The 18,344-nt window shown below is 38.9% G+C and overlaps 6 protein-coding genes across 10 annotated transcripts in view; 3 read left to right on the top strand and 3 right to left on the bottom strand.

Moving 5' to 3' along the window:
• Positions 1–59: 59 nt before the first annotated feature.
• Positions 60–3,277, bottom strand: LOC113203781 (uncharacterized). Of its 2 annotated transcripts, none has more exons than XM_026418648.2 (7): positions 3,068–3,277; positions 2,627–2,785; positions 2,370–2,544; positions 2,139–2,289; positions 1,787–1,902; positions 1,450–1,664; positions 60–1,299 (listed from the first exon to the last, which is right to left on the bottom strand). In XM_026418648.2, the coding sequence occupies exons 2-7, from the start codon at positions 2,780–2,782 to the stop codon at positions 859–861; spliced, it is 1,254 nt and encodes a 417-aa protein (XP_026274433.1). In that variant the 5' UTR covers positions 2,783–2,785; positions 3,068–3,277; the 3' UTR covers positions 60–858. The 2 variants fall into 2 exon arrangements, with proteins under 2 accessions (XP_026274433.1, XP_026274432.1); XM_026418647.2 differs by having other exon boundaries at positions 3,056–3,276.
• Positions 3,278–4,046: 769 nt separating this feature from the next.
• LOC113203777 (histone acetyltransferase type B catalytic subunit) lies at positions 4,047–6,508 on the top strand (the record flags this gene model as incomplete). Its single annotated transcript, XM_026418639.2, is given in 9 exon segments — positions 4,047–4,116; positions 4,196–4,271; positions 4,366–4,489; positions 4,566–4,707; positions 5,098–5,254; positions 5,331–5,542; positions 5,620–5,771; positions 5,856–5,972; positions 6,045–6,508. Coding segments are annotated over 9 exon segments (1,224 nt in total). The 3' UTR covers positions 6,219–6,508.
• LOC113203779 (uncharacterized) lies at positions 6,497–10,710 on the bottom strand. Of its 3 annotated transcripts, XM_052272003.1 has the most exons (4): positions 10,255–10,710; positions 9,692–9,767; positions 8,887–9,252; positions 6,497–8,809 (listed from the first exon to the last, which is right to left on the bottom strand). In XM_052272003.1, the coding sequence occupies exons 3-4, from the start codon at positions 9,249–9,251 to the stop codon at positions 8,515–8,517; spliced, it is 660 nt and encodes a 219-aa protein (XP_052127963.1). In that variant the 5' UTR covers position 9,252; positions 9,692–9,767; positions 10,255–10,710; the 3' UTR covers positions 6,497–8,514. The 3 variants fall into 3 exon arrangements, with proteins under 3 accessions (XP_052127963.1, XP_026274429.1, XP_026274428.1); XM_026418644.2 differs by lacking the exon at positions 9,692–9,767; XM_026418643.2 differs by lacking the exon at positions 10,255–10,710 and having other exon boundaries at positions 9,692–10,188.
• Positions 10,711–10,841: 131 nt separating this feature from the next.
• Positions 10,842–12,468, top strand: LOC113203778 (RNA transcription, translation and transport factor protein). The gene is made up of 5 exons (XM_026418641.2): positions 10,842–11,021; positions 11,279–11,500; positions 11,591–11,686; positions 11,790–11,950; positions 12,032–12,468. The coding sequence occupies exons 1-5, from the start codon at positions 10,961–10,963 to the stop codon at positions 12,233–12,235; spliced, it is 744 nt and encodes a 247-aa protein (XP_026274426.1). The 5' UTR covers positions 10,842–10,960; the 3' UTR covers positions 12,236–12,468.
• Positions 12,469–13,157: 689 nt separating this feature from the next.
• On the top strand, positions 13,158–14,404 carry LOC113203780 (mediator of RNA polymerase II transcription subunit 22). Of its 2 annotated transcripts, none has more exons than XM_026418646.2 (4): positions 13,158–13,317; positions 13,517–13,620; positions 13,724–13,824; positions 13,914–14,404. In XM_026418646.2, exons 2-4 carry the CDS (start codon positions 13,521–13,523, stop codon positions 14,145–14,147), a joined length of 435 nt encoding a protein of 144 aa, XP_026274431.1. In that variant the 5' UTR covers positions 13,158–13,317; positions 13,517–13,520; the 3' UTR covers positions 14,148–14,404. The 2 variants fall into 2 exon arrangements, with proteins under 2 accessions (XP_026274431.1, XP_026274430.1); XM_026418645.2 differs by having other exon boundaries at positions 13,236–13,398.
• Positions 14,405–14,537: 133 nt separating this feature from the next.
• LOC127750402 (outer dense fiber protein 3-B-like) overlaps positions 14,538–18,344 on the bottom strand; it is a 14,132-nt gene continuing 10,325 nt past the window's right edge. The window contains exons 2-7 of the mRNA XM_052272027.1: positions 18,202–18,338; positions 17,918–18,010; positions 17,710–17,805; positions 17,318–17,410; positions 16,464–16,729; positions 14,538–15,255 (exon numbers count right to left, since the gene is read on the bottom strand). Of these exons, the coding sequence (XP_052127987.1) occupies positions 15,172–15,255; positions 16,464–16,729; positions 17,318–17,410; positions 17,710–17,805; positions 17,918–18,010; positions 18,202–18,338 (769 nt within the window). The 3' untranslated portion in view covers positions 14,538–15,171. The remainder of the gene's footprint in view (positions 15,256–16,463; positions 16,730–17,317; positions 17,411–17,709; positions 17,806–17,917; positions 18,011–18,201; positions 18,339–18,344) is intronic.

The raw sequence follows: 18,344 nt of genomic DNA, 5'->3' as shown, positions 1-18,344 counted from the left end.
GTCCGGGGTCCTCGACAGGCAATTTAAGTCTAGACGTTGAATGGAATGCGCTAACACAATAAATGAGTTACAGTTTTATTGAACAGACAGGTTTTAAGATCCAATTGTTAAGACAACATATAGGAGTACATCATATTGACTTTTGATTAAATATTGTACACTTCAGTTTCTAAACTAGTGTAATTTCACACTAATGCACAGTTGAAATTATGATTCAATTGATACCGGCAAGACAGACCATGTGTGCAAACATTACATCATGATTGTCAAATACATAGATAGGCAAAAGGAGGAGAATGGAAATTTGACTTGGTGCTGTGTCAATCAAACACACCATTAGAATATAGCATAAGCATAAGATCAATACTTATCCAAAAAGAAAAAAAATGATTTGGTCAAAATTTCCATAAAGGTGTCCAAAGACCGCTTTAAGAGGCTGTTGTACAGAGATATTATTAACATAGATGATTATAGGTACGTAAGGTACATATAAAGATAACACTTGGATAGGTAGATTACTTATCACAAAAAGATCTTGAAATTACATTATACAATACCAGATTTATTAGATTCTAAGCCACACGCGAATCTAATCCGCACTTGTAATGTAACAGGAAAGACTACCATAAGGTCCCTCAATTCCAAGCAACACCCAGACTTTTGAGTTTGAAAATTGAAAAAAAGGGTGCAGCTTCGAATAAAATACATAAATGCGATAATGTGTTGAAGATGGAAGTTTGGTCACGCCGAAATAGATGCTAAAATTAATCATCCTGCTGAGAAAGCCATACTCCTCAATAAATTGACATACAGTCTTTTTCCTAAACAGAGGGAGTAAATTACTATGAAATGACTCTTTCACTGAGGAGACGAACTCTTATCAAATGATCCAAGAAAGCCATGAAAAATGTTGGGATTTAACGATGATGAAGAGAAAGATGAGGACGGCAGACTTGCAAAAGGTTTCTCACTAGAGTATAAAACAAGACTGCTGTTTGTGTTGTTAGAGTTGCTGTTAGTACTACTAGTACTGCTGCTGCTGCTGCTGCTGCTACTGCTGCTGCTGCTGCTGCTGCCACTGCTACTACAGCTGCTGTTACTACTACTGCTACTTTGATCGCTATTCTGGCAATCACTGGCAAGGCTAAGACCTGATAAACTATCTAATAAGTCTTTAACCTGGGTCTCAACCTGCTCCTTCGTTTCACTTAAAGATAGGCGAGATGAAAAGGTACTTAGCAGCTCAGCCTCTGCTTCTTGTCCCCTTTTTTGAAGAAAGAGTGTTATCATTTCAACAATCTGCAATAAATAAAAAAATCAAATAACAACAACAACATTGGCAAGTTGAGTATGAACATAGCTAAACCAGTCTTAAACTTCTCAAATAACAAAGTAATTAAAAAATAGTAATAATTTTAGAATCTCTGAATTTAAATGTGTAATACATACCTGTAAAGCCTGCTTGGCTACAAAAGAATTATCATACACAGGTAATTCATTAAATGTTTCCTGTTTATGTGGAGTAGGTCTGCTGCCTCTGTCTTTTGTGAGGTAAATTGTAATAGTGCCATCATTAGACATATGCTTCTGAAGGAGTTTTAACTTAGACTGTGCCAATTGCAAAGGACTCCGTCCATGCAAATCACTTGAACAAACATCAGTGCCTGGCGGAAAAAAAGCTTATATTATATATCATTTTAAGATAAGATTATTACCCAGCCAAGGCAGTCAAAAATTACAAATGAAAAACCTCACAAAAGCCCCCAAAAATGATGACTTTACATACCAGCTTTAAGCAATAAAGTCACAACAACAATATTGTTTGTGCAAGCTGCTAAATGTAATGGGGTGTTTCCTAAACGATCTCGCTGATTAGGATTGGCACCATTTTCTAACAGTAACCTGAAATAACAATGCTGTATGATAAATCAAATAATGCAAAAATAGTTTTGCAGTTGATTCAGCTTTTTTTTTTTTTTTTTTTTCACTCCTGCATCCAGGAGTATGGTTGGATTGGCAAGTTGGTCTAAAGAAGCTGTTATCAACCTGCCACCTGCATGCGTATGATTATGGTATAAAACATAATGAAAAGGGTTCGGTATGAACCGACCCGAAGATATGAGTTTAAGACAAATTACCTGACTATGTCTGCATAACCACTGCATGCAGCTAGATGAAGTGGAGACCTTCCCATGGAATCAATGCAATTTGGACTCACACCCGAAAACAAATAGCTTTGGACTAGCTCAATATTATTCGATGATACAGCCACTCGTAACTTCCGCTCAACTGAAACAAATTTGATTTGTAAAAATGTATGTGTGGGACAGCACAAGTAAATGAATAAAGAACTTTGCTTTTGGCGTTACCTTGACCTTGACTGTCAAGACCTATAAGTCTACTTAGTAGGTGTGAATAGCGTGAAGGGTGTTTAGGAACACGTCTTTTTACTTGCATCTTATTACTTCCACAAAACCCAGGAGGAAGAACAGATGGTGGAAGTTGAAGATCAGGGAGAAATGGTGGCCCTAATGGGCAGCCAGTCTAGAAAAATAAAGTTTAACAATTTTATAACTTAAGTTCAAATTTGGGTTAAAGAGTCGTGTGGTTTTCAAACTACTCTTACCATACGTAAGCCATTCATGGGATAGAGTTGAGGGAAACTACCAGTTGATATATGTTCCACCACTGACATTTCATTCTTTCCATCCAATGGGCCATCATTACTTTCATTTCCAGTCTCTACCCCTGAATCAACTGAGGCCATGTCAACAGACTGCATTAACTGTGGAAAAAAATAAATTTGCAATTAAAGAGAAGGATGATGGATTTCAGCAAAGGAAAGTAGTGAATAAAATAAAGTGGATATAAAGAGGGGTTAGAAAGCTTCTAAAATAGATAGCTTTTCATACATTCTAGAGTGCTGAGAGTAGGTTACTGGAGAAATAAATGATCTAAATGGTCTGGGTGGGATATCTTGAAGTGGATAGAGGACAGAATGAACTCAATAGATTGTGCTTAATTTCACAAGTTGTTGTTGAAGTTGTCAAGTTACCTTGTTCTCTACCTTTTTCCACAAAAAAGATGAAAAGTAGACCTGGCAATGGACTAAAATATCGTTTAACGCAACGGCAAGCTTATAATTACTCTATATGTGACAGAAACTTGAAAATATTGACTACTGTAAACTCAAGTAAACACAAAAATCACAAATGACTAGGAGGGTGAAAGGTGAAATTCAGCTGGCTGGTCTTGTTGTTATTTTTGTTTGTTTTCATACACCACCCTGATTGGTCAAACAAGTTCCCCCACTACTCAGTGTAAAAACCAAAACAATAGGATGAGAATTTTAAAGCACGTTCTGCTTCTGCTACATCAGAATAAACGGGCCGTTCCGTTATCGTTGTCGTCAATGTGTGAACGTTCAAAAAACTTGCCATAACCTTACTTAAATTGCATTGAATTCCCTATATAATACTTTGTAACGTATCGTGGTAACATTGGTCTGGATATGAAGAATGTGTTCCAATCAGTTTTAAAGTTTGAAAAGCCCGCGCTAGTTGCCCCGATTCCTATGTAAAACCCTGGCTGAACGTCAGTTGACATGACAATGCCGTCTCCCTCAACCATCAACGCCGTTACTGTACTTTCGCGCGCTCAACCGACGTTTCAGAAGGTCTTTCTTATACCTACCTTCTGTTCTTAATTCTACGTTTGATCTCTGAACCGTTCTTCAGCTCGAAGGCCAAGTTGAACACGCCGTAAGTAATAATCACCGTTTTCAGAGGCATCTAATGTCTTTAGTGTCAAGCCATTTTCACTAAAGTCCAACCCTCAGTCGCATTGCCTTTGTGAAGATTTTTCTCCTTTTCCACCATAATAATTACACAACAAGATACTTACTGCTAAAGGAAACATTTCAACTACGCTCGTAGCCAGTTTGAGACTTCTGAATCTCTCTCAACACTCATCGCTCGTTGCCATACGCTGTTGCAGCGTTTCTTCTACCGGTGCTAGAGGTTATTATAAGACAGTTTTCATTACAGATGGACATCGCAGGTGGTGAGGCCCAGGCCTTCCTTGTGAATAGTAATGACGCCCTGGAGTTTAAGTTAGGTACTTATTACAATTTCTCCTGCTCATCTTTTCCTCGATAGTGTAATGTTACTGCCAACTAAATATGTAATTGTTTTAGTTCGACACCCAGAGGACTTGAAAGATGAGGAAACAACGTTTAAGCCAGATATGTCACACCAGGTATTTGGGGACAAGTATGTATTGCTTTTGATAATGATAATTTTTTTAAAAATATCATGGTTTTCACCCTTTAATATAAATTTAACTAATCATGTTTTCAAATTCTAGCGAAACCATTTTTGGGTACAGAGATTTGCATGTCAAACTCTATTACACAGCTGGGAGGCTTACAACATACATGAATGTTGATTACAAAGAGAAGGCAGATCCTGATAAATTTGAGGGTGTTGAAGTATGTTTTTAGTGAAAGTTTTAATTTATTGTTAAAAATTGAATCATTGTCTCAAATTATTTTTCTAAACTTGCAGGCTGATGACATCCCAAGAATCTTAGCTGAGAAATTGCAGCCAGGCTTCTTGTCTAACCTGGACACATTTGTTGCTAGTCTGAGCAAGGAGTCAAAGTTTACTCCTTACGGCGAGTTGATCAACTCATTTAAAACTGGTAGAGGTAAAGGATTAAATTATCTTTAATGGTCAGTGATGAGGTATTGCCAGTGAGGAAAAATTGCATTGATGGGCTGTTTATTGAACACTCCCCAGATGATGTTTAAGTTTTCAATCTGAGGCAACCACCTCAACCTTGTTTGAGTGTTGGTTTAGGCTAATGATGATAATGGTTTGTTCGAGTATTTGTTGATGCAACTTAATTCTGCAAGAGTATGTAAAGTTGAGGCTATCACAGCAGTAACTTATGTGATGTCTCAACATTTATTTGCATTTGTGGAAGTTTTGTTGCTCCATTTGTTCACATACCTCTGAAGCTCCTTTATCAATTCTATTAATTACATATTATTTACCTGCCAGTGTTTCGTAAATTACAACTATTGTTTAATTCTAGATGGGAATGAGCCTTGCACTTATGAGATTTATCTCTGTGATACATCCAACTCAGAATTCATTAAGTACCATGAACGACTCCAAACCTTTATTTTGTGGTACATTGATGGTTCATCATATATAGATACTGATGATTCCAATTGGAAGTTCTTTGTATGGTAAGCTGTGATTTGGCAATACACTTCAATTATAACCCATATCCCCTCTAACCTTTTACTTATTTTTTAATCTTAGCTATGAAAAGTACAAATTGGATGGTAAAACTATGTATGCCATTGCTGGATATGCTACTGTGTATCAGTATTATGCGTATCCTAAGAATATTCGTCCACGGATCAGCCAGTTTTTGGTATTGCCTCCCTTCCAAAGGCAAGGAATTGGAGCAAATTTGCTTCGCACAATTTACAACAATTTCAAAGGCCAGGATAAAGTTCTGGATATAACAGGTATACTTGCTATTGTTATTGTCATTCAATGTGACTATGTGTGTTGAGGTCTAACCTTTGACATTTTCTTTTTAAAGTTGAAGACCCCTCTCAGGATTTCCAGTATTTAAGAGATTATGTTGATTGTGAAAACATGATGAAGTTGGCCAGCTATCAGACTAAACAGCTTAAAGATGGGTTTTCAGAGGAAATGGCTCAGGAAGCAAGATCAAAGCTTAAAATCAACAAGGTATTCTATTAAACCTGTAATAATATTTTGATTTAACGTTCCATTAAATGCTGTTAAATTATTTATCTGTCACTTTTCATTCAGAGACAGGCAAGGCGTGTTTATGAAATTCTGAGGTTGAAAGCAACTAATAGGAAAGATAAAGAAGATTATAGGCAATATCGGCTAAATATCAAGAGACGTCTCAACACCCCTTTTCAGGTAATTTGTCTGAAACAAGTCATACAACTTTCAATTCCTAATCTGTATTGATCATTTAATTTTCTTCTTTAGAGAGAAAAGAAGACAATTCTAAAGCTAAAATGTGCCCTTGATGAAGATGAATTGAAGGCTACTGAACACCTTAAAAGCCAAGAGCAGCGGCTTGAAAACCTCGATCGTCAATATAGAGAGCTAGAACAAGACTATCAACATGTTATTGAACGTTTAGCCTCTAGCCTGTCATGAGTCTTCCTTTCCCCCAATTTTTACAATCCTTTCTCCGTACTTAACCTGTAGTGTTCTCAGAATTATTTTTTTGGTCAGAATATCTGCTTTACTCAATCATTTATTTCCTTACATTATCATTCATTGGTTTTATTGAAGAATGCCGCATGTTGTTTTAATATCTAGTCTGCACATATTAATTTGAGATATGGTTATACTGAAATAGCTAATTTTAACCTTGTAATTTCTTTTACCCACACATTGATTGATGTATTCTGTTGAAGTAATAAATAAAAAGATGAAACTGATAATATTTATTTTCAAAACAGTACTTTTGCCTTTTAATGAAAGATAAGTTTGTTACACCATGAAAACACTGTATAGTCATCTATAATTATCCTATCCTATTCAACCTGCATCAGTATAATTCAAAGTTCAACCTGAAATTCACATCAGATCAAGCTCTTGCAGTTAAAAAGGAATAGTCTGGCAGTTAAGCAATTCTCTTCACCATAATAGGTCATGTTATACGCAAAATGTCAGTGTGATGCAAAAATACACAGTATTGTAAGCAGTGGTGTTCACAAAAATTCTTCCATTTACTTAATACTAAAAGGCATGTTGTATTAAGAAATAACAAGATGTTGTGCTGATAAATCAGCACCAATAAATAAAGACTCAAACACTTGTGCTAACATGGAGTGTGATTTCCAGTAGTGCATAGGTCACACATGGGAAAGACAATAACAAACATCTGGTGTAACAGAATAAATATCTGCTGCATGTTGCCAGATTAAACAGGTACACACTAATCATACATAATAGTCAACAATTCACTACAAGTCTGTGTATATTCATGGTCCGTTTCTTGTGGCATAGAGCCTTCTACAAGGCTACTACTCAAATATAGGAGAGGTGCATGCCAAACAAGGTGGACGTACAAAAGGCATATAACGCAAATAAAGAAACAAAAGTCTTGCAGGAAAGTGGCAAAGAGCATACAAGCAATAGTTAATACTATCAGACTTTCTGCAAGTATATCAAACCAAGAATAATAATACACAGCTTGAGCAAACCTACATAATAATTATTATACACCTCGCAACAGGGTTAAATAACATTCCAACACCTTTCTGTGATGCACGGAAAATTGAAATTGAAACAAACACTACTCAAAGAAAGTTTTGAGATCACCATTTTGATTTGATCTACAAAATACATGACTCAGCTTAGTTCAGACAAGCCAAGAAATGTGTTGATTGATCAGAAGCTTTAGGAAATGTCGGCAATAATATTAACATGGACCAGATAAACTGCTTCCATGATTGCCTCTCTTGCATATATTTTTGGATACCAACGTCTACCTTATAATCACTGTCTGCCAAATTTAGTGGGATCAGAAAAACTAAGATTTAAAATTTTCAAATCTGATACAGGAACAAACATTTAAGAGAAATTATCAAGAATATAGAGACAGCTAAAAATAATTGAAAAAAAAAGGGAACTAAGGGTGTAAGTGTTATAAAAAGTTAGTAATTTTCATACCAAAAGAGATTTACATTTCTGATTTTAACGAGTTCTAACACATCATTTACAAAGAAAACAAAATTGAAAAATTAAATAAAAACCATGAATACCTGCATGATAAACACAATTTGTTTTTCTTAATTGAGCAAAACCACAATATTAACACATAACAGAATTTTGGATAAACTCAAGTTTAGCATAGGGCTGATGAACACAAATCTGTAAAATAAGTTAGAAACCTGCTGCATCTTGAACTGAATATGAGAGACATGGAAAGAAACAATCCTGATAGAGATCATTTTAAGAAATCTTCAGTCTTATGTTAGATTTCTTCCCTTGTTAGATCAGATTAAAATGAAACCAATACATGTTACCCACATGAACAGGAAATGGGTATAATAGAATCAAATAAAGGTAAAATGAGAAACGGTGATCATTGACATGACTTTGAGTATGGCAAGATCAGCTTGGTTGAAATAGTTCACAGACCTAGCTGATGCTTCCAAAACTCAACTACATTAAGGGGTAATAGACTAAAAAGAACACAAAGTTGGAATAAGCTCATTCATAAAAGAAAATATATATCTCATCCAGACAAAACAATACAGATTGAACCTGCATTATGAGCATGAAATCCAAGAACACAGCCATAGCTCAGAAGCAGTTTCCTTCACACAAAATAATTTAAGTCTAAACTCAAAAATAAATTACTTTCCCTTCAAAAATAACTAACAACACATCAGGGAAAAACATTAAGAGCTTATAATAGCAATTTCGTGGGGGTCACACACTATTCACTGACATTTAATCTATGCAGTCCACCTGAAACTGCCTCTACTTCTGCAAAACTTGCATTAGTTATTAATATAGGGTCTTTTTCACTTGTACCAACACTTTCATCACTAGTACGAGCATCAATACTCTCCATGGACCGTGATTTGAAGAGATTGCTGGATAGCTCCCCATCTAATGGGAATGCTATGAAAGGGACTGGATCCATATTAGCATGTGATGAGCAATGAGGCAAATGATCTGGCAATTCTGATTCATTCTCGCTCCTTGTTCTGGACCTTCTTTGCATGTTCCTACAAGATTTATAAGCACATTAGAATAATACAATGCAATAGATAAACATATCCTAACTGCTTTGATATATACTTACCCATATGATTGTATGGGTCCATAAGGATGCATTCTTGACATCCTATCTCGAGCTTTTTCTAGGAATTTCTTTTCAAAAGCAGATGACACGCTATAAACACGTTTCCGCATTGGTTTGCATGCAATCTGTTTTGCACTAACAGCAAAACCTTTTTGTATGATAAATTTGTGCTTTGCAGAACTTGAAACTGCTCTTGAGCCCATTTCAGGGTTTTTCAATATATCATCGATGGAAAGAGCAGCAAGTCTTGGTATCTGTTCATCGACAACTTGAGGTCTGTTGACAATACTAGTGCTGAGCATTCCTAAATTGTCGAGAGCTGCATCTATTGCTGCATTTGTCATGACACTTCCTGACATGGACATTCTGAAAATAAAAGAAAGGAAACAGGATTAGAAAAAAGACTAAAGTAACAATTTTTTCAACAATCTCCAGAAAATTTTAAAAGACCCTTCTGAGAGCCTGATTTTTCTACAGGAAACAATTTATTATACCTGTGCCACACCTCACTTTTTAACCAACAATCATACAGTCATAGAGAAACAGAAAGGAGATTAAAATCAGGGTTAAAGTGAAATTTGAATATAGAACTTGAAACATGTTAGTTTCCATTCAAGTAGGAAGGACAAAGCATCGTAAAATACTGTTCAGACAAAATTAATGTCACTAACATGTTCACGTTTCACAAAACTGAAAGGCAAAGATGGAAAATGATGGAGTATGAACACAAGAGAAATTGAATGCTGAAGGTTCAGGGGCAGAAGAGCAATTTTAAATGGGAAACCAGCTTGAGTTTAATACCCACCTGCAGTAGACAGTTTTGATGTGAACGGGTGGCCGAGTGACAAACGATTGCAGGGCCTTTGTGCTTCAGCTTAAGTCTTTATGGAACCCCATAATGAGTTTCCAAACAAACACAGGATTCAAAAGCAGACAGAATCATAAAGATTAGGAATGTACAAAATTTTGTCCAGAGATGAAGCAATTAATTCCAAAAAATTATCCCCAGGCTCCATCAGCTGAGCACATAAATAAAGGAACCTCAACTTCAGTGTTTACCACCCTATCTCATACCAACAACAATGGTAACTGGAGGTAATTCGCAAAAGCAAGCAGCAAGAAAACGCTGCGATGAATGAAAGATTAATCCTGTGAAGTCAAATCAACAATCGACAAAAGTTTCTATGACTTTTTCTGACGAAAATAACGTGCAGAGCGCATTAAATCGACACCACAAAACTCCAACTACCTCCGCCTCCACCTCCTCCTCCTCAGCCAAGTAAGGGGTATATCCAGTGACCAAACAGTGGAAAGCGCTAGGCTTACCCGCTTTTTACAAGGGGTTGGAAAGCATTCTATTTGACTTACTTTGACTTAAGCCGATGCTGTTTTGTTGAAGACTGAATTTTAGTTCGTGAATATCAGCAAACATTAGACGAAAATACAGAAATGTTTTGAGTTGGGCGAGGCAGACCAGCAACTTGTTTCCACTTCCCACTTGTCGGTCACTGGATATGCCTCCGTGTGATAGCCTCGCTGCTTGTGATCCGACGTCCTCGGGTGTAAGCAGAAGCCAACACCCCATCTGCACAAAATCCCTGACAAAATACAAAAAACCCTTAGAATATCTACAAAATGATCTCATATCTATTTTATAGTCCCATATTCTACATCTGGGATTTCGTGACGTGTTTGTGTTTCTCGATTGACAGGATGGTACTATGCTGATGAAAAATTCAACGTCCATTTTCATCAAACTAGGGCATACCACCTTAACTTCTAAAAATTCAGTTTGTCATCTATTTTTCTTTTGTGGAGAAAAGACTCAATGTGGTTTTAAATTACACTTCTGTCGATTTGGTTTATACTTGTGGTTATTAGATGAGCAATGAGTTTTATGAAAACGTTGTAATAAATACTTTGTATACTGTTTAGCTAGAGTTATTGTCTCTGGAAGGTTGGTGTTTGTGTGTATACTCCATCTCCCCCTCCTCGTCGTTCATTCATGTCAAATTCTGATAATCCTTCATTTATAGTACTTTGAAAACAAGAGGGTCGTTGTCAGGATACAGAAATGTTTAAAAGAAAATTGGCAGCTTTAGACCATCATGCCCCGGACTCTGTGAACATAAATGGTAAGGCTTATGTAGATTTTGTAGTCTGTCACCCAAGCCGGCTAACCTCGCGAGGCTTCAACTGAGATGAACTTACAGCAATTTTGTTGGGAAGGCAACATCAACAAAGTCTCGTGGCAATCATGTTGTTTTCTTCCACCGCTGATGCAACATTTCATGTCACTTTTCTAAATATTACTTTCTCAGAACATTTATTTTCTATTGTTTCTTTATCTTAAGTAAATTTAATAGATACATTTGGATTATTTTTGTTTCAGATGAAAAAGAGATAAAGAATCTTGTGTCTTGGCTGGAAAATCAGAAAATCCGCAGATACAAGATCGAGGACCGAGGCCTACTACAAGCTGATGGACCAGAGTGGCATACTAACTTTGATAAATATTGCAAAGATTTAGCAAGCCCAGTTGTTGATGGTTCTATGGCAGAAAAACTTGAATGGCTTATCGGGTATGCTGTGAGCTTGGAGTATGCTGATGATGGTTGGTAGAGCATGTCACAGATGCATTGAAATTAAAGATAATTCAAAATTAATATCATTTTACTACTATGTACATTTTTTGTTTTACCAGTTGAAAAGTACAAAGGGCAAACAGCAGAAAATGTTGGCAAGGCTACTCCAAATGTACCTAAAATAGAATCTTCAAATCCTCTAGACAATATGGACTGTAAGTATTTTGACAATGAAAGACTGTAAATATGTTTTCATTATGTAAGTTATGAATCCTGCTCTGAGAACATCAATAGCTACTCAAAATTTTACTCTTACAGTTGAGTCACCTGATTTTAAGAAAGGCGTCATAGCTTTGGCACAGATTTTGAATATAACTCCTCATCCAGATCATTTAATCACCCTGAAGGCTGTTAGTAAAGTTGTCAGAGAGAGATTGAGTCAAGAAGCTTTAGACAACCCTAACAACATTGTTGTCAAGGTAGGAAAATGAGTCCCTAAAATCTTTCTTCTAGATGTTCCTTAGAAATAATTCACATTATTTATTTTGTTTATTTTGCAGGGCAAACCATTCCCCTTTCAAGAGGCTGACTTGGGCTTTGACATGGGTGACTATGTCTTGAACCAAGCTGCCAAAATTTTACGTCTATTGTACATTCATGATTTAAGGGACCTCCAAACTAGCATTAATGAAACTATTGTTGCTGTTCAATCTATCACAGCAGATCCAAAGACTGACACTAAACTTGGTCAAGTAGGACGATAGGTGATAGCTAGTCATTAACCCTCTTTTGTACATTGCGCTCTTATTTTCCCTTGCTTGTTTATGTTTCTTTAGCTAATTAGAAAAATAATAGTTTAAATTCATTGTATTTTGTCACATTGTATTGTCAAGTATTGGCAAATTAACAAGAAACAATGAACTTGCATTTAACAAAATGCATAATAATAATATACAATTATAAAAATCTACTTATTTAAATTTCTCTAGAGTAAATACTGAACTGGTTACTTATTCAACCCGTATATACCTCATGAGATGAACCACTGATCTCATTTTGAGAACATTACAATAACAGCGCCATGTCACAAGTTGAAGATTCCACTTTCAGGCACCTTCTTGCTTGGCCCTAAACATGCCTCCGAAAGGTGGTAAGTCAAAGCCTCGTGCTAAGCCAAGTGCACCTAGAGCTGAAACAAAAGCAGAGAACTAGACATAGAAACATGTAAAATGAGTGTCCGTAGAGCTGAAAATAAATACCGAGTAGCGGTATTTACCTGATGCCACTGCGAGAACACCAATTCGCTTGAGCCCAGAAGCTGGAGCATGCAAAGCTATGTAGGTTCCACCTCCAATTCCATAGGCCGCACCAAGGGCGCGACACATGACGCAGTCCACCTTTGGAGATGTTTCCATTGTTGGAGCCGAAGGAACACTAGGTGACATAGGCAAACTCCGCGGATAAAATGCGCATCAGAAAGATGGCACGGTCAAAATAACACGAAAACAACAAACAACCGGCGAGCTGCGATAGCAGACGTCAACGCCCTGCAGACGATCTGTTGCCAACGTCACAAAGCCTTCTGCTAAAACAATCAGGACTCAATATTGATTAATGACATTATTGTATACCCAGAATAATATACAAAGAAACTGAATTTAAATACTTTTAAAATGTTTTTAAATAAATTGCCATGGTTGGGGAAGTAAAATTTTAGAATCGAGATTTAATCAAAGGTTTGCGAGCTTGGTTGTGTTGTAGTCGTTGTCGGCGGTCCACTTAACCTATATCGTTTGAGAGTTGTTTGGAATCTTGGCCCTTTCTCAAGTTGGAAGTTACTCGTATTGTAAGCTGAAATTTGTATTTTTCAGAGAGAAAATAATATTTTGTGTCTTGTTCAGTCCATACAGTCCTGCCTTAACAATATGTGAATATTAACAATATGTGAATACTATTTGTGAATGACTTTTGTATGGAGTCCCACAAAATTTTAGGCTAATAGTGTTTCTAATTTCTAATTTTCATGTTTTCCCCCCTAATTTCAGCATTATGGCGCAGAGAGGACTGCCACAGAGCAAAGAGGCCCTTCTCAAATCCTACTCTGCACGACTGAAAGATGATGTGAAGTCACTCCTGGAGAATTTTGAAGGTAGGTTATGAACTATTATCCTTCGGTCATCACAAAATACTTTTTGCACACTTTGAGTTTTGAATGAAATATGTCCACCTTACACATTTCTTATCTATTTTAGAAATTGTCAAGCTGGCCAAAGGTGAAAGTGATTCCCAGCTTAGCCGTATGACACAGTGTGAACAGGATACCTATGAGATGCATGTTAGGTCTGCAAACATCGTAAGTTAAGATTTTCATTTTCTAAGTACCACTTTTGTATTTTCCACCTGATGTGCTTTTATATAATAGCTCTTCTTCTACTCTTTTAGGTTCGCGCTGGAGAATCACTTATGAAGTTGGTCTCCGACATTAAACAGTACCTTATCTTGAATGATTTCCCCTCTGTCAATGATGCAATCACTCAGAACTCTAAGCTATTTCGTCAAAAACAAGGTGAGGCAGATCAAAAGCTCATGGTTTTGAGGGACGATATGGCTGCAGATCTTTATGATCTCGAAGAAGAGTATTATAATTCCGTTTACAAGTGCAGAATAGCAGACTAAATAATTTTCATTATTCTGGAACAAGGAATGGATTTAAAATTCCAAGTTCAAGCATGGTTTGTTTGTTTATTTTGATCCATAAGAACTGCCCATTTTTTTGTTATTTTTTTGCTAATTTTAATGGAAATTAAAGTAACCAGGCCAGATTAGAATTATTAAGTGCTACATCTCCATGTGATATAATTTAAGTATAGCTTTATTTTAGTTTAATGTCTATTTACTTGTAGATCTTAATAAACTTGTAACTATCCAACTGATTTTGATACAGATATTTATTTTTCCTGTACAGAGATATTGTCTGTCCCTTGTAAAAAATAGGTGTAAGTTAATTGTGGCCAGTTTATTGGGAGTACATGAAAATGTGATGGGCACATAAGTAAGAACACAGCATAAGAAAACTTTACTTTACTTCAAAAAATTGCGAATACAGTTTTGTGCAGTGAATGCAGCTCTAATCATGGTGTATATTTTTTTCTTTCTGAGATCTTTTCAAATTTCAAACAAACAAGGATGCTATCTTCTTTCCTCTAGTCTAAGTAACTTTATGTTAGTTAAGAAAAAATAAAAATGCTGATAGGTTGCATGAACCAATTATAAAAGCAAGTAATGAACAAAATAGGTCAATTGGGAATTTCTCATCACATTCATGCATACTTGTTTATAATGGCAGCTAAACAAGTATGGACTTAAATTAGGACTGTTGAATTACTATATTGCCTGATTAATTGCAAGCAATCCAATTCCCATTTCCCAGATCATGAAGGAATTAAGCTCATTCAATGACAATAAATTAAACAACATGTGGAATGATAATAAATAAAAGTTGATGTGAATAAACTCAGAGCAAACTAGGGAATTGGATTCCAGACAATTCTGCTCAGTTTATCACACTTTGTATAGTATCACATATTTTGTTTCAGTAAGACAAACTGCTATATTTAAAATTAACATCATTGGTCAAGACGGGAAGCGTGAGGAGTAACGCGTTAGTAGATCTCAAACACACAGAAAATAAATCTAAAAATTATTGAACAAAGACCTTTAGGTAGCCAAGGTATTGGGAGTGCTTGATTCCAAAGGTGTGAGCCGGAGGAACATCCAGTTGTACCTGCAAAAAGCCAATTGCAGATTATGAAGTGTTTCAATATGTTTTGACTGGTTTGCTTACATGATGGGCCATAGTCTGCACCTCTTGCAAGAATTTCAACAACCCAAGAATTCATAGTAAAGTTGTTTTGGAATGGGGGTAAATGAAGTATTTTACTTTTACGTAAATTGAAGTTATTCCCCCCCTGAGGTTTGCCCTATCCCTCACATGTTAAACAGTTATTTAAAATGGCTTTTTTTTTTTTTTTTTTTTTTTTTTTTTTTTACTATCAGTGCTGCTATGCATCAAAATTCAAAGCATAAAGAAAGTTATGTAAAGAGAGAAAGAAAATATGGTCAAAATATCAAAATAGTGCCCGTAACTAAAATCTACCTTTGCAAGCCAGGTAAAAGGAAAAGAATTCCCATGGTAGAACATAGTTGTCAAAAACTCGTCAATGGCCCTCATTTGACGTCTATATGAGCTCAATCTGGCTGGCTCTGGCTACCTAGCCACTGTAAATTTTGACGATAGGCATCAAAATGTGGTAATTTTAACATCATTTTGACAAACGTGTTCTTGGGAAAATTGAATTTACTTATGTGGAAAGAGGCTTTGTTAACTTTTGTCAGTCTCTTTCTTTCTTTTTCAAGGATTGCTCATAGCTGTCTTTTGATTTGTCGACCAAGAGAGGGCTTTCCTCTATTGGCCTGCGTGCCTGCGCTTCGCCTACTCTCTACGCAGCTACGCGATACCTAGCACGGCAACATGCACGGCGGCTCCGTGATTTTGATGTGGATGTAGGGCGAGTGTTTGATGCCGAACGTGTAGCTCGGCGAGGCACGATGGATACCCGACACCTGGAGAGCATAGAGCTGGCCAGTCAGTCTGCAATGGCAGGGCGTCGCCTCCCGGGCCTCCAATTGTTAAGGAATGTTAAGGCTTTACTGTACTTCAAATAGGTCTCAATACTCTGCAAAAATCTGAAGGCGGGGAACACACTATGTTCAAAAATGGTAGGGTAAACATAATTTACTGGACCACACTGCTTGATGTCGCCGATGTAGAAAATATATAAAGTACACAGAGATGCGCTGCGGGTCACAGTCTGTCATCAGACCACAGCGGCATATTGCTGTTAGACGCTCATATGTATGGATGTATTGTCAATAACGCCATCCCGCACCCTCCGTCCGCCTCCGTAAGCTCATCGTCGTGGGCCGTCTTACCTTCTCCGGGCAGTGGGCACCGGGCCCGGGCTTGAGGGTGGCGTCGGAAGGCACGGTGAAGCGTGAGCTGATGGAGTAGGCGGGCGAGCGGTTGTGGTTGTTGTAGCAGTCGGCCACGGAGGGCTCGTAGGCGCCGGGCCCGGGCACGAGCGCGCGCTCGTCCTGCGGCTCCTTCTGCCGCCCCGAGATGCTGAAGGCGGGCGCGGCCTTCTTGTTGCCCTCCAGCGTCTTGCCCAGCACGGACGGGATGTTGTACACGTTGGGGGCTGCAAGAGAGGCGAGCGGTCCGACGACCAGGGCGTGAGTGAGTGAGTGGTCGGTCGTGGATGCGCAGAGCGCAGAGCGCGCGTTGCAACGTCCTGTTCCTCCGAGCCGCGGGCATTCCCTTCCCACGCGCAAGCTAGAAGCTAACGCAAGATATACTGAAGCACGACGCCGCTCTACACGGCACCGGTTACATGTTACGCATTACTCGCACAAACTATACAAGACAAACTACTGAAACGCACAACAAATAGATTACACTAAATCTCAAATAGAGGAGCACGCTCTTACCGCGGCGCTGAGTCGCTGCATCATCACCTGCTGCTCACTTACACAATCGGCCCGGCCAGCGCCCCCCTAACCTGCCGCCACTGTCAACACACGCGGAGCGCTGCGGGGGAGGGAAGTCCTCCCCACCGCGAGCGCCGTCCGGGTAGGCAACCCATTCGGCCCGGGAGCGCCAAGTGACACTCCAGCCAAGTACAGGAGGCGGCTCGCCGCCCACCCACATTCGGGAGACAAAAACACGATAACCCCGTAGGGTAAAAAAAAAACTCAGAGGTTGATGTTGGCGGTGTTTATTCTCTTACCGGGGATGCCGTTGGGCCTCTCGATCTGGGTGCGCAGTCCGAAGGTGTACTCCGGGGCGTGGTCGTGCACGTCGGGGTTGTACGCGTTGGGCGCTGCGGACAAACGGAGGGGCGTTAGCATAATATCAGCGCGAGATGCGGTGCTCGATACTGCGCCGGCCGATCCAATATGCGGCCTGACGGTGACCCGCACGTCCTGCCCCGGCCTAAGTATACCCAGCACGACCCTGGAGGTACAACGAAGAGGCAGAAAGGAATCGATGGGCCACGTATGACACCTGAGGGCCAAACCTTACGTCACCGGCCCGTCATTTTTCTCCCCCATCGACTTCTTGTCTGTCGCTCCTAGAGCGAGGGAATGATTGTAGCCGTTGCTCTCACGCCCTGCTCACCTGGATAGTTGCTCGGCTTTTCGATCGGCGTTTTCAAGCCGAACGAGTAGTTTAGGCAGCAGTGCGTGAGTTTGTCGGGATTGTAAGCGTTTGGCGCTGCGATCAAGGGAAGACACATTCAGCGAGACAGTATATGACATTCACAGTCGCCCGAATAAAAGCAGTTCGGCAGGAGCGTATGAGCAGGGGGCCATTGCGTTTGGCTAACCTGGAGTGTCTGCCGGCTTTTCCAGGGGCGTCTTGAGGCCAAAGCTGTAAGCTGTCACCGTCTCCGGCAGGTCAGGGTTGTACGCGCAGGGGGCTGGGTCATAAACAGAGCGGAGTACAGTGCAAGGTCGTGTCGTGCCCGCAGTGCAGTGCAGTGGGCGGGGTGGGGGGTAGGGGGTCGGCTGGTGGGCGTGTTATTATTAGCGGGGTGGTTAAGAAACTTGAAAACTGACCGGCTGCTGTAAAATGCATCGCTGGGTAATTCCATATCCATTATTACTGTACCTGGAGTGTCGCTGGGTTTCTCCAAAGGTGTTTTCAGACCGAACGAGAAGTTTGGTGTGTGTGTCGGTTTGTCCGGGTTGTAGGCGTTGGGCGCCGGAGTGTCCAGGGGTTTCTCCAAGGGCGCCTTCACGCCGAAGCTGTAG

Source organism: Frankliniella occidentalis, unplaced genomic scaffold, assembly GCF_000697945.3.
Source record: "Frankliniella occidentalis isolate FOCC.00 unplaced genomic scaffold, Focc_3.1 Scaffold184, whole genome shotgun sequence".
Taxonomy (NCBI): Eukaryota; Metazoa; Arthropoda; class Insecta; order Thysanoptera; family Thripidae; genus Frankliniella; species Frankliniella occidentalis.
The sequence above is the reverse complement of the archived record's forward strand: the minus strand, read 5'-3'. Positions and strand labels throughout refer to the sequence as shown.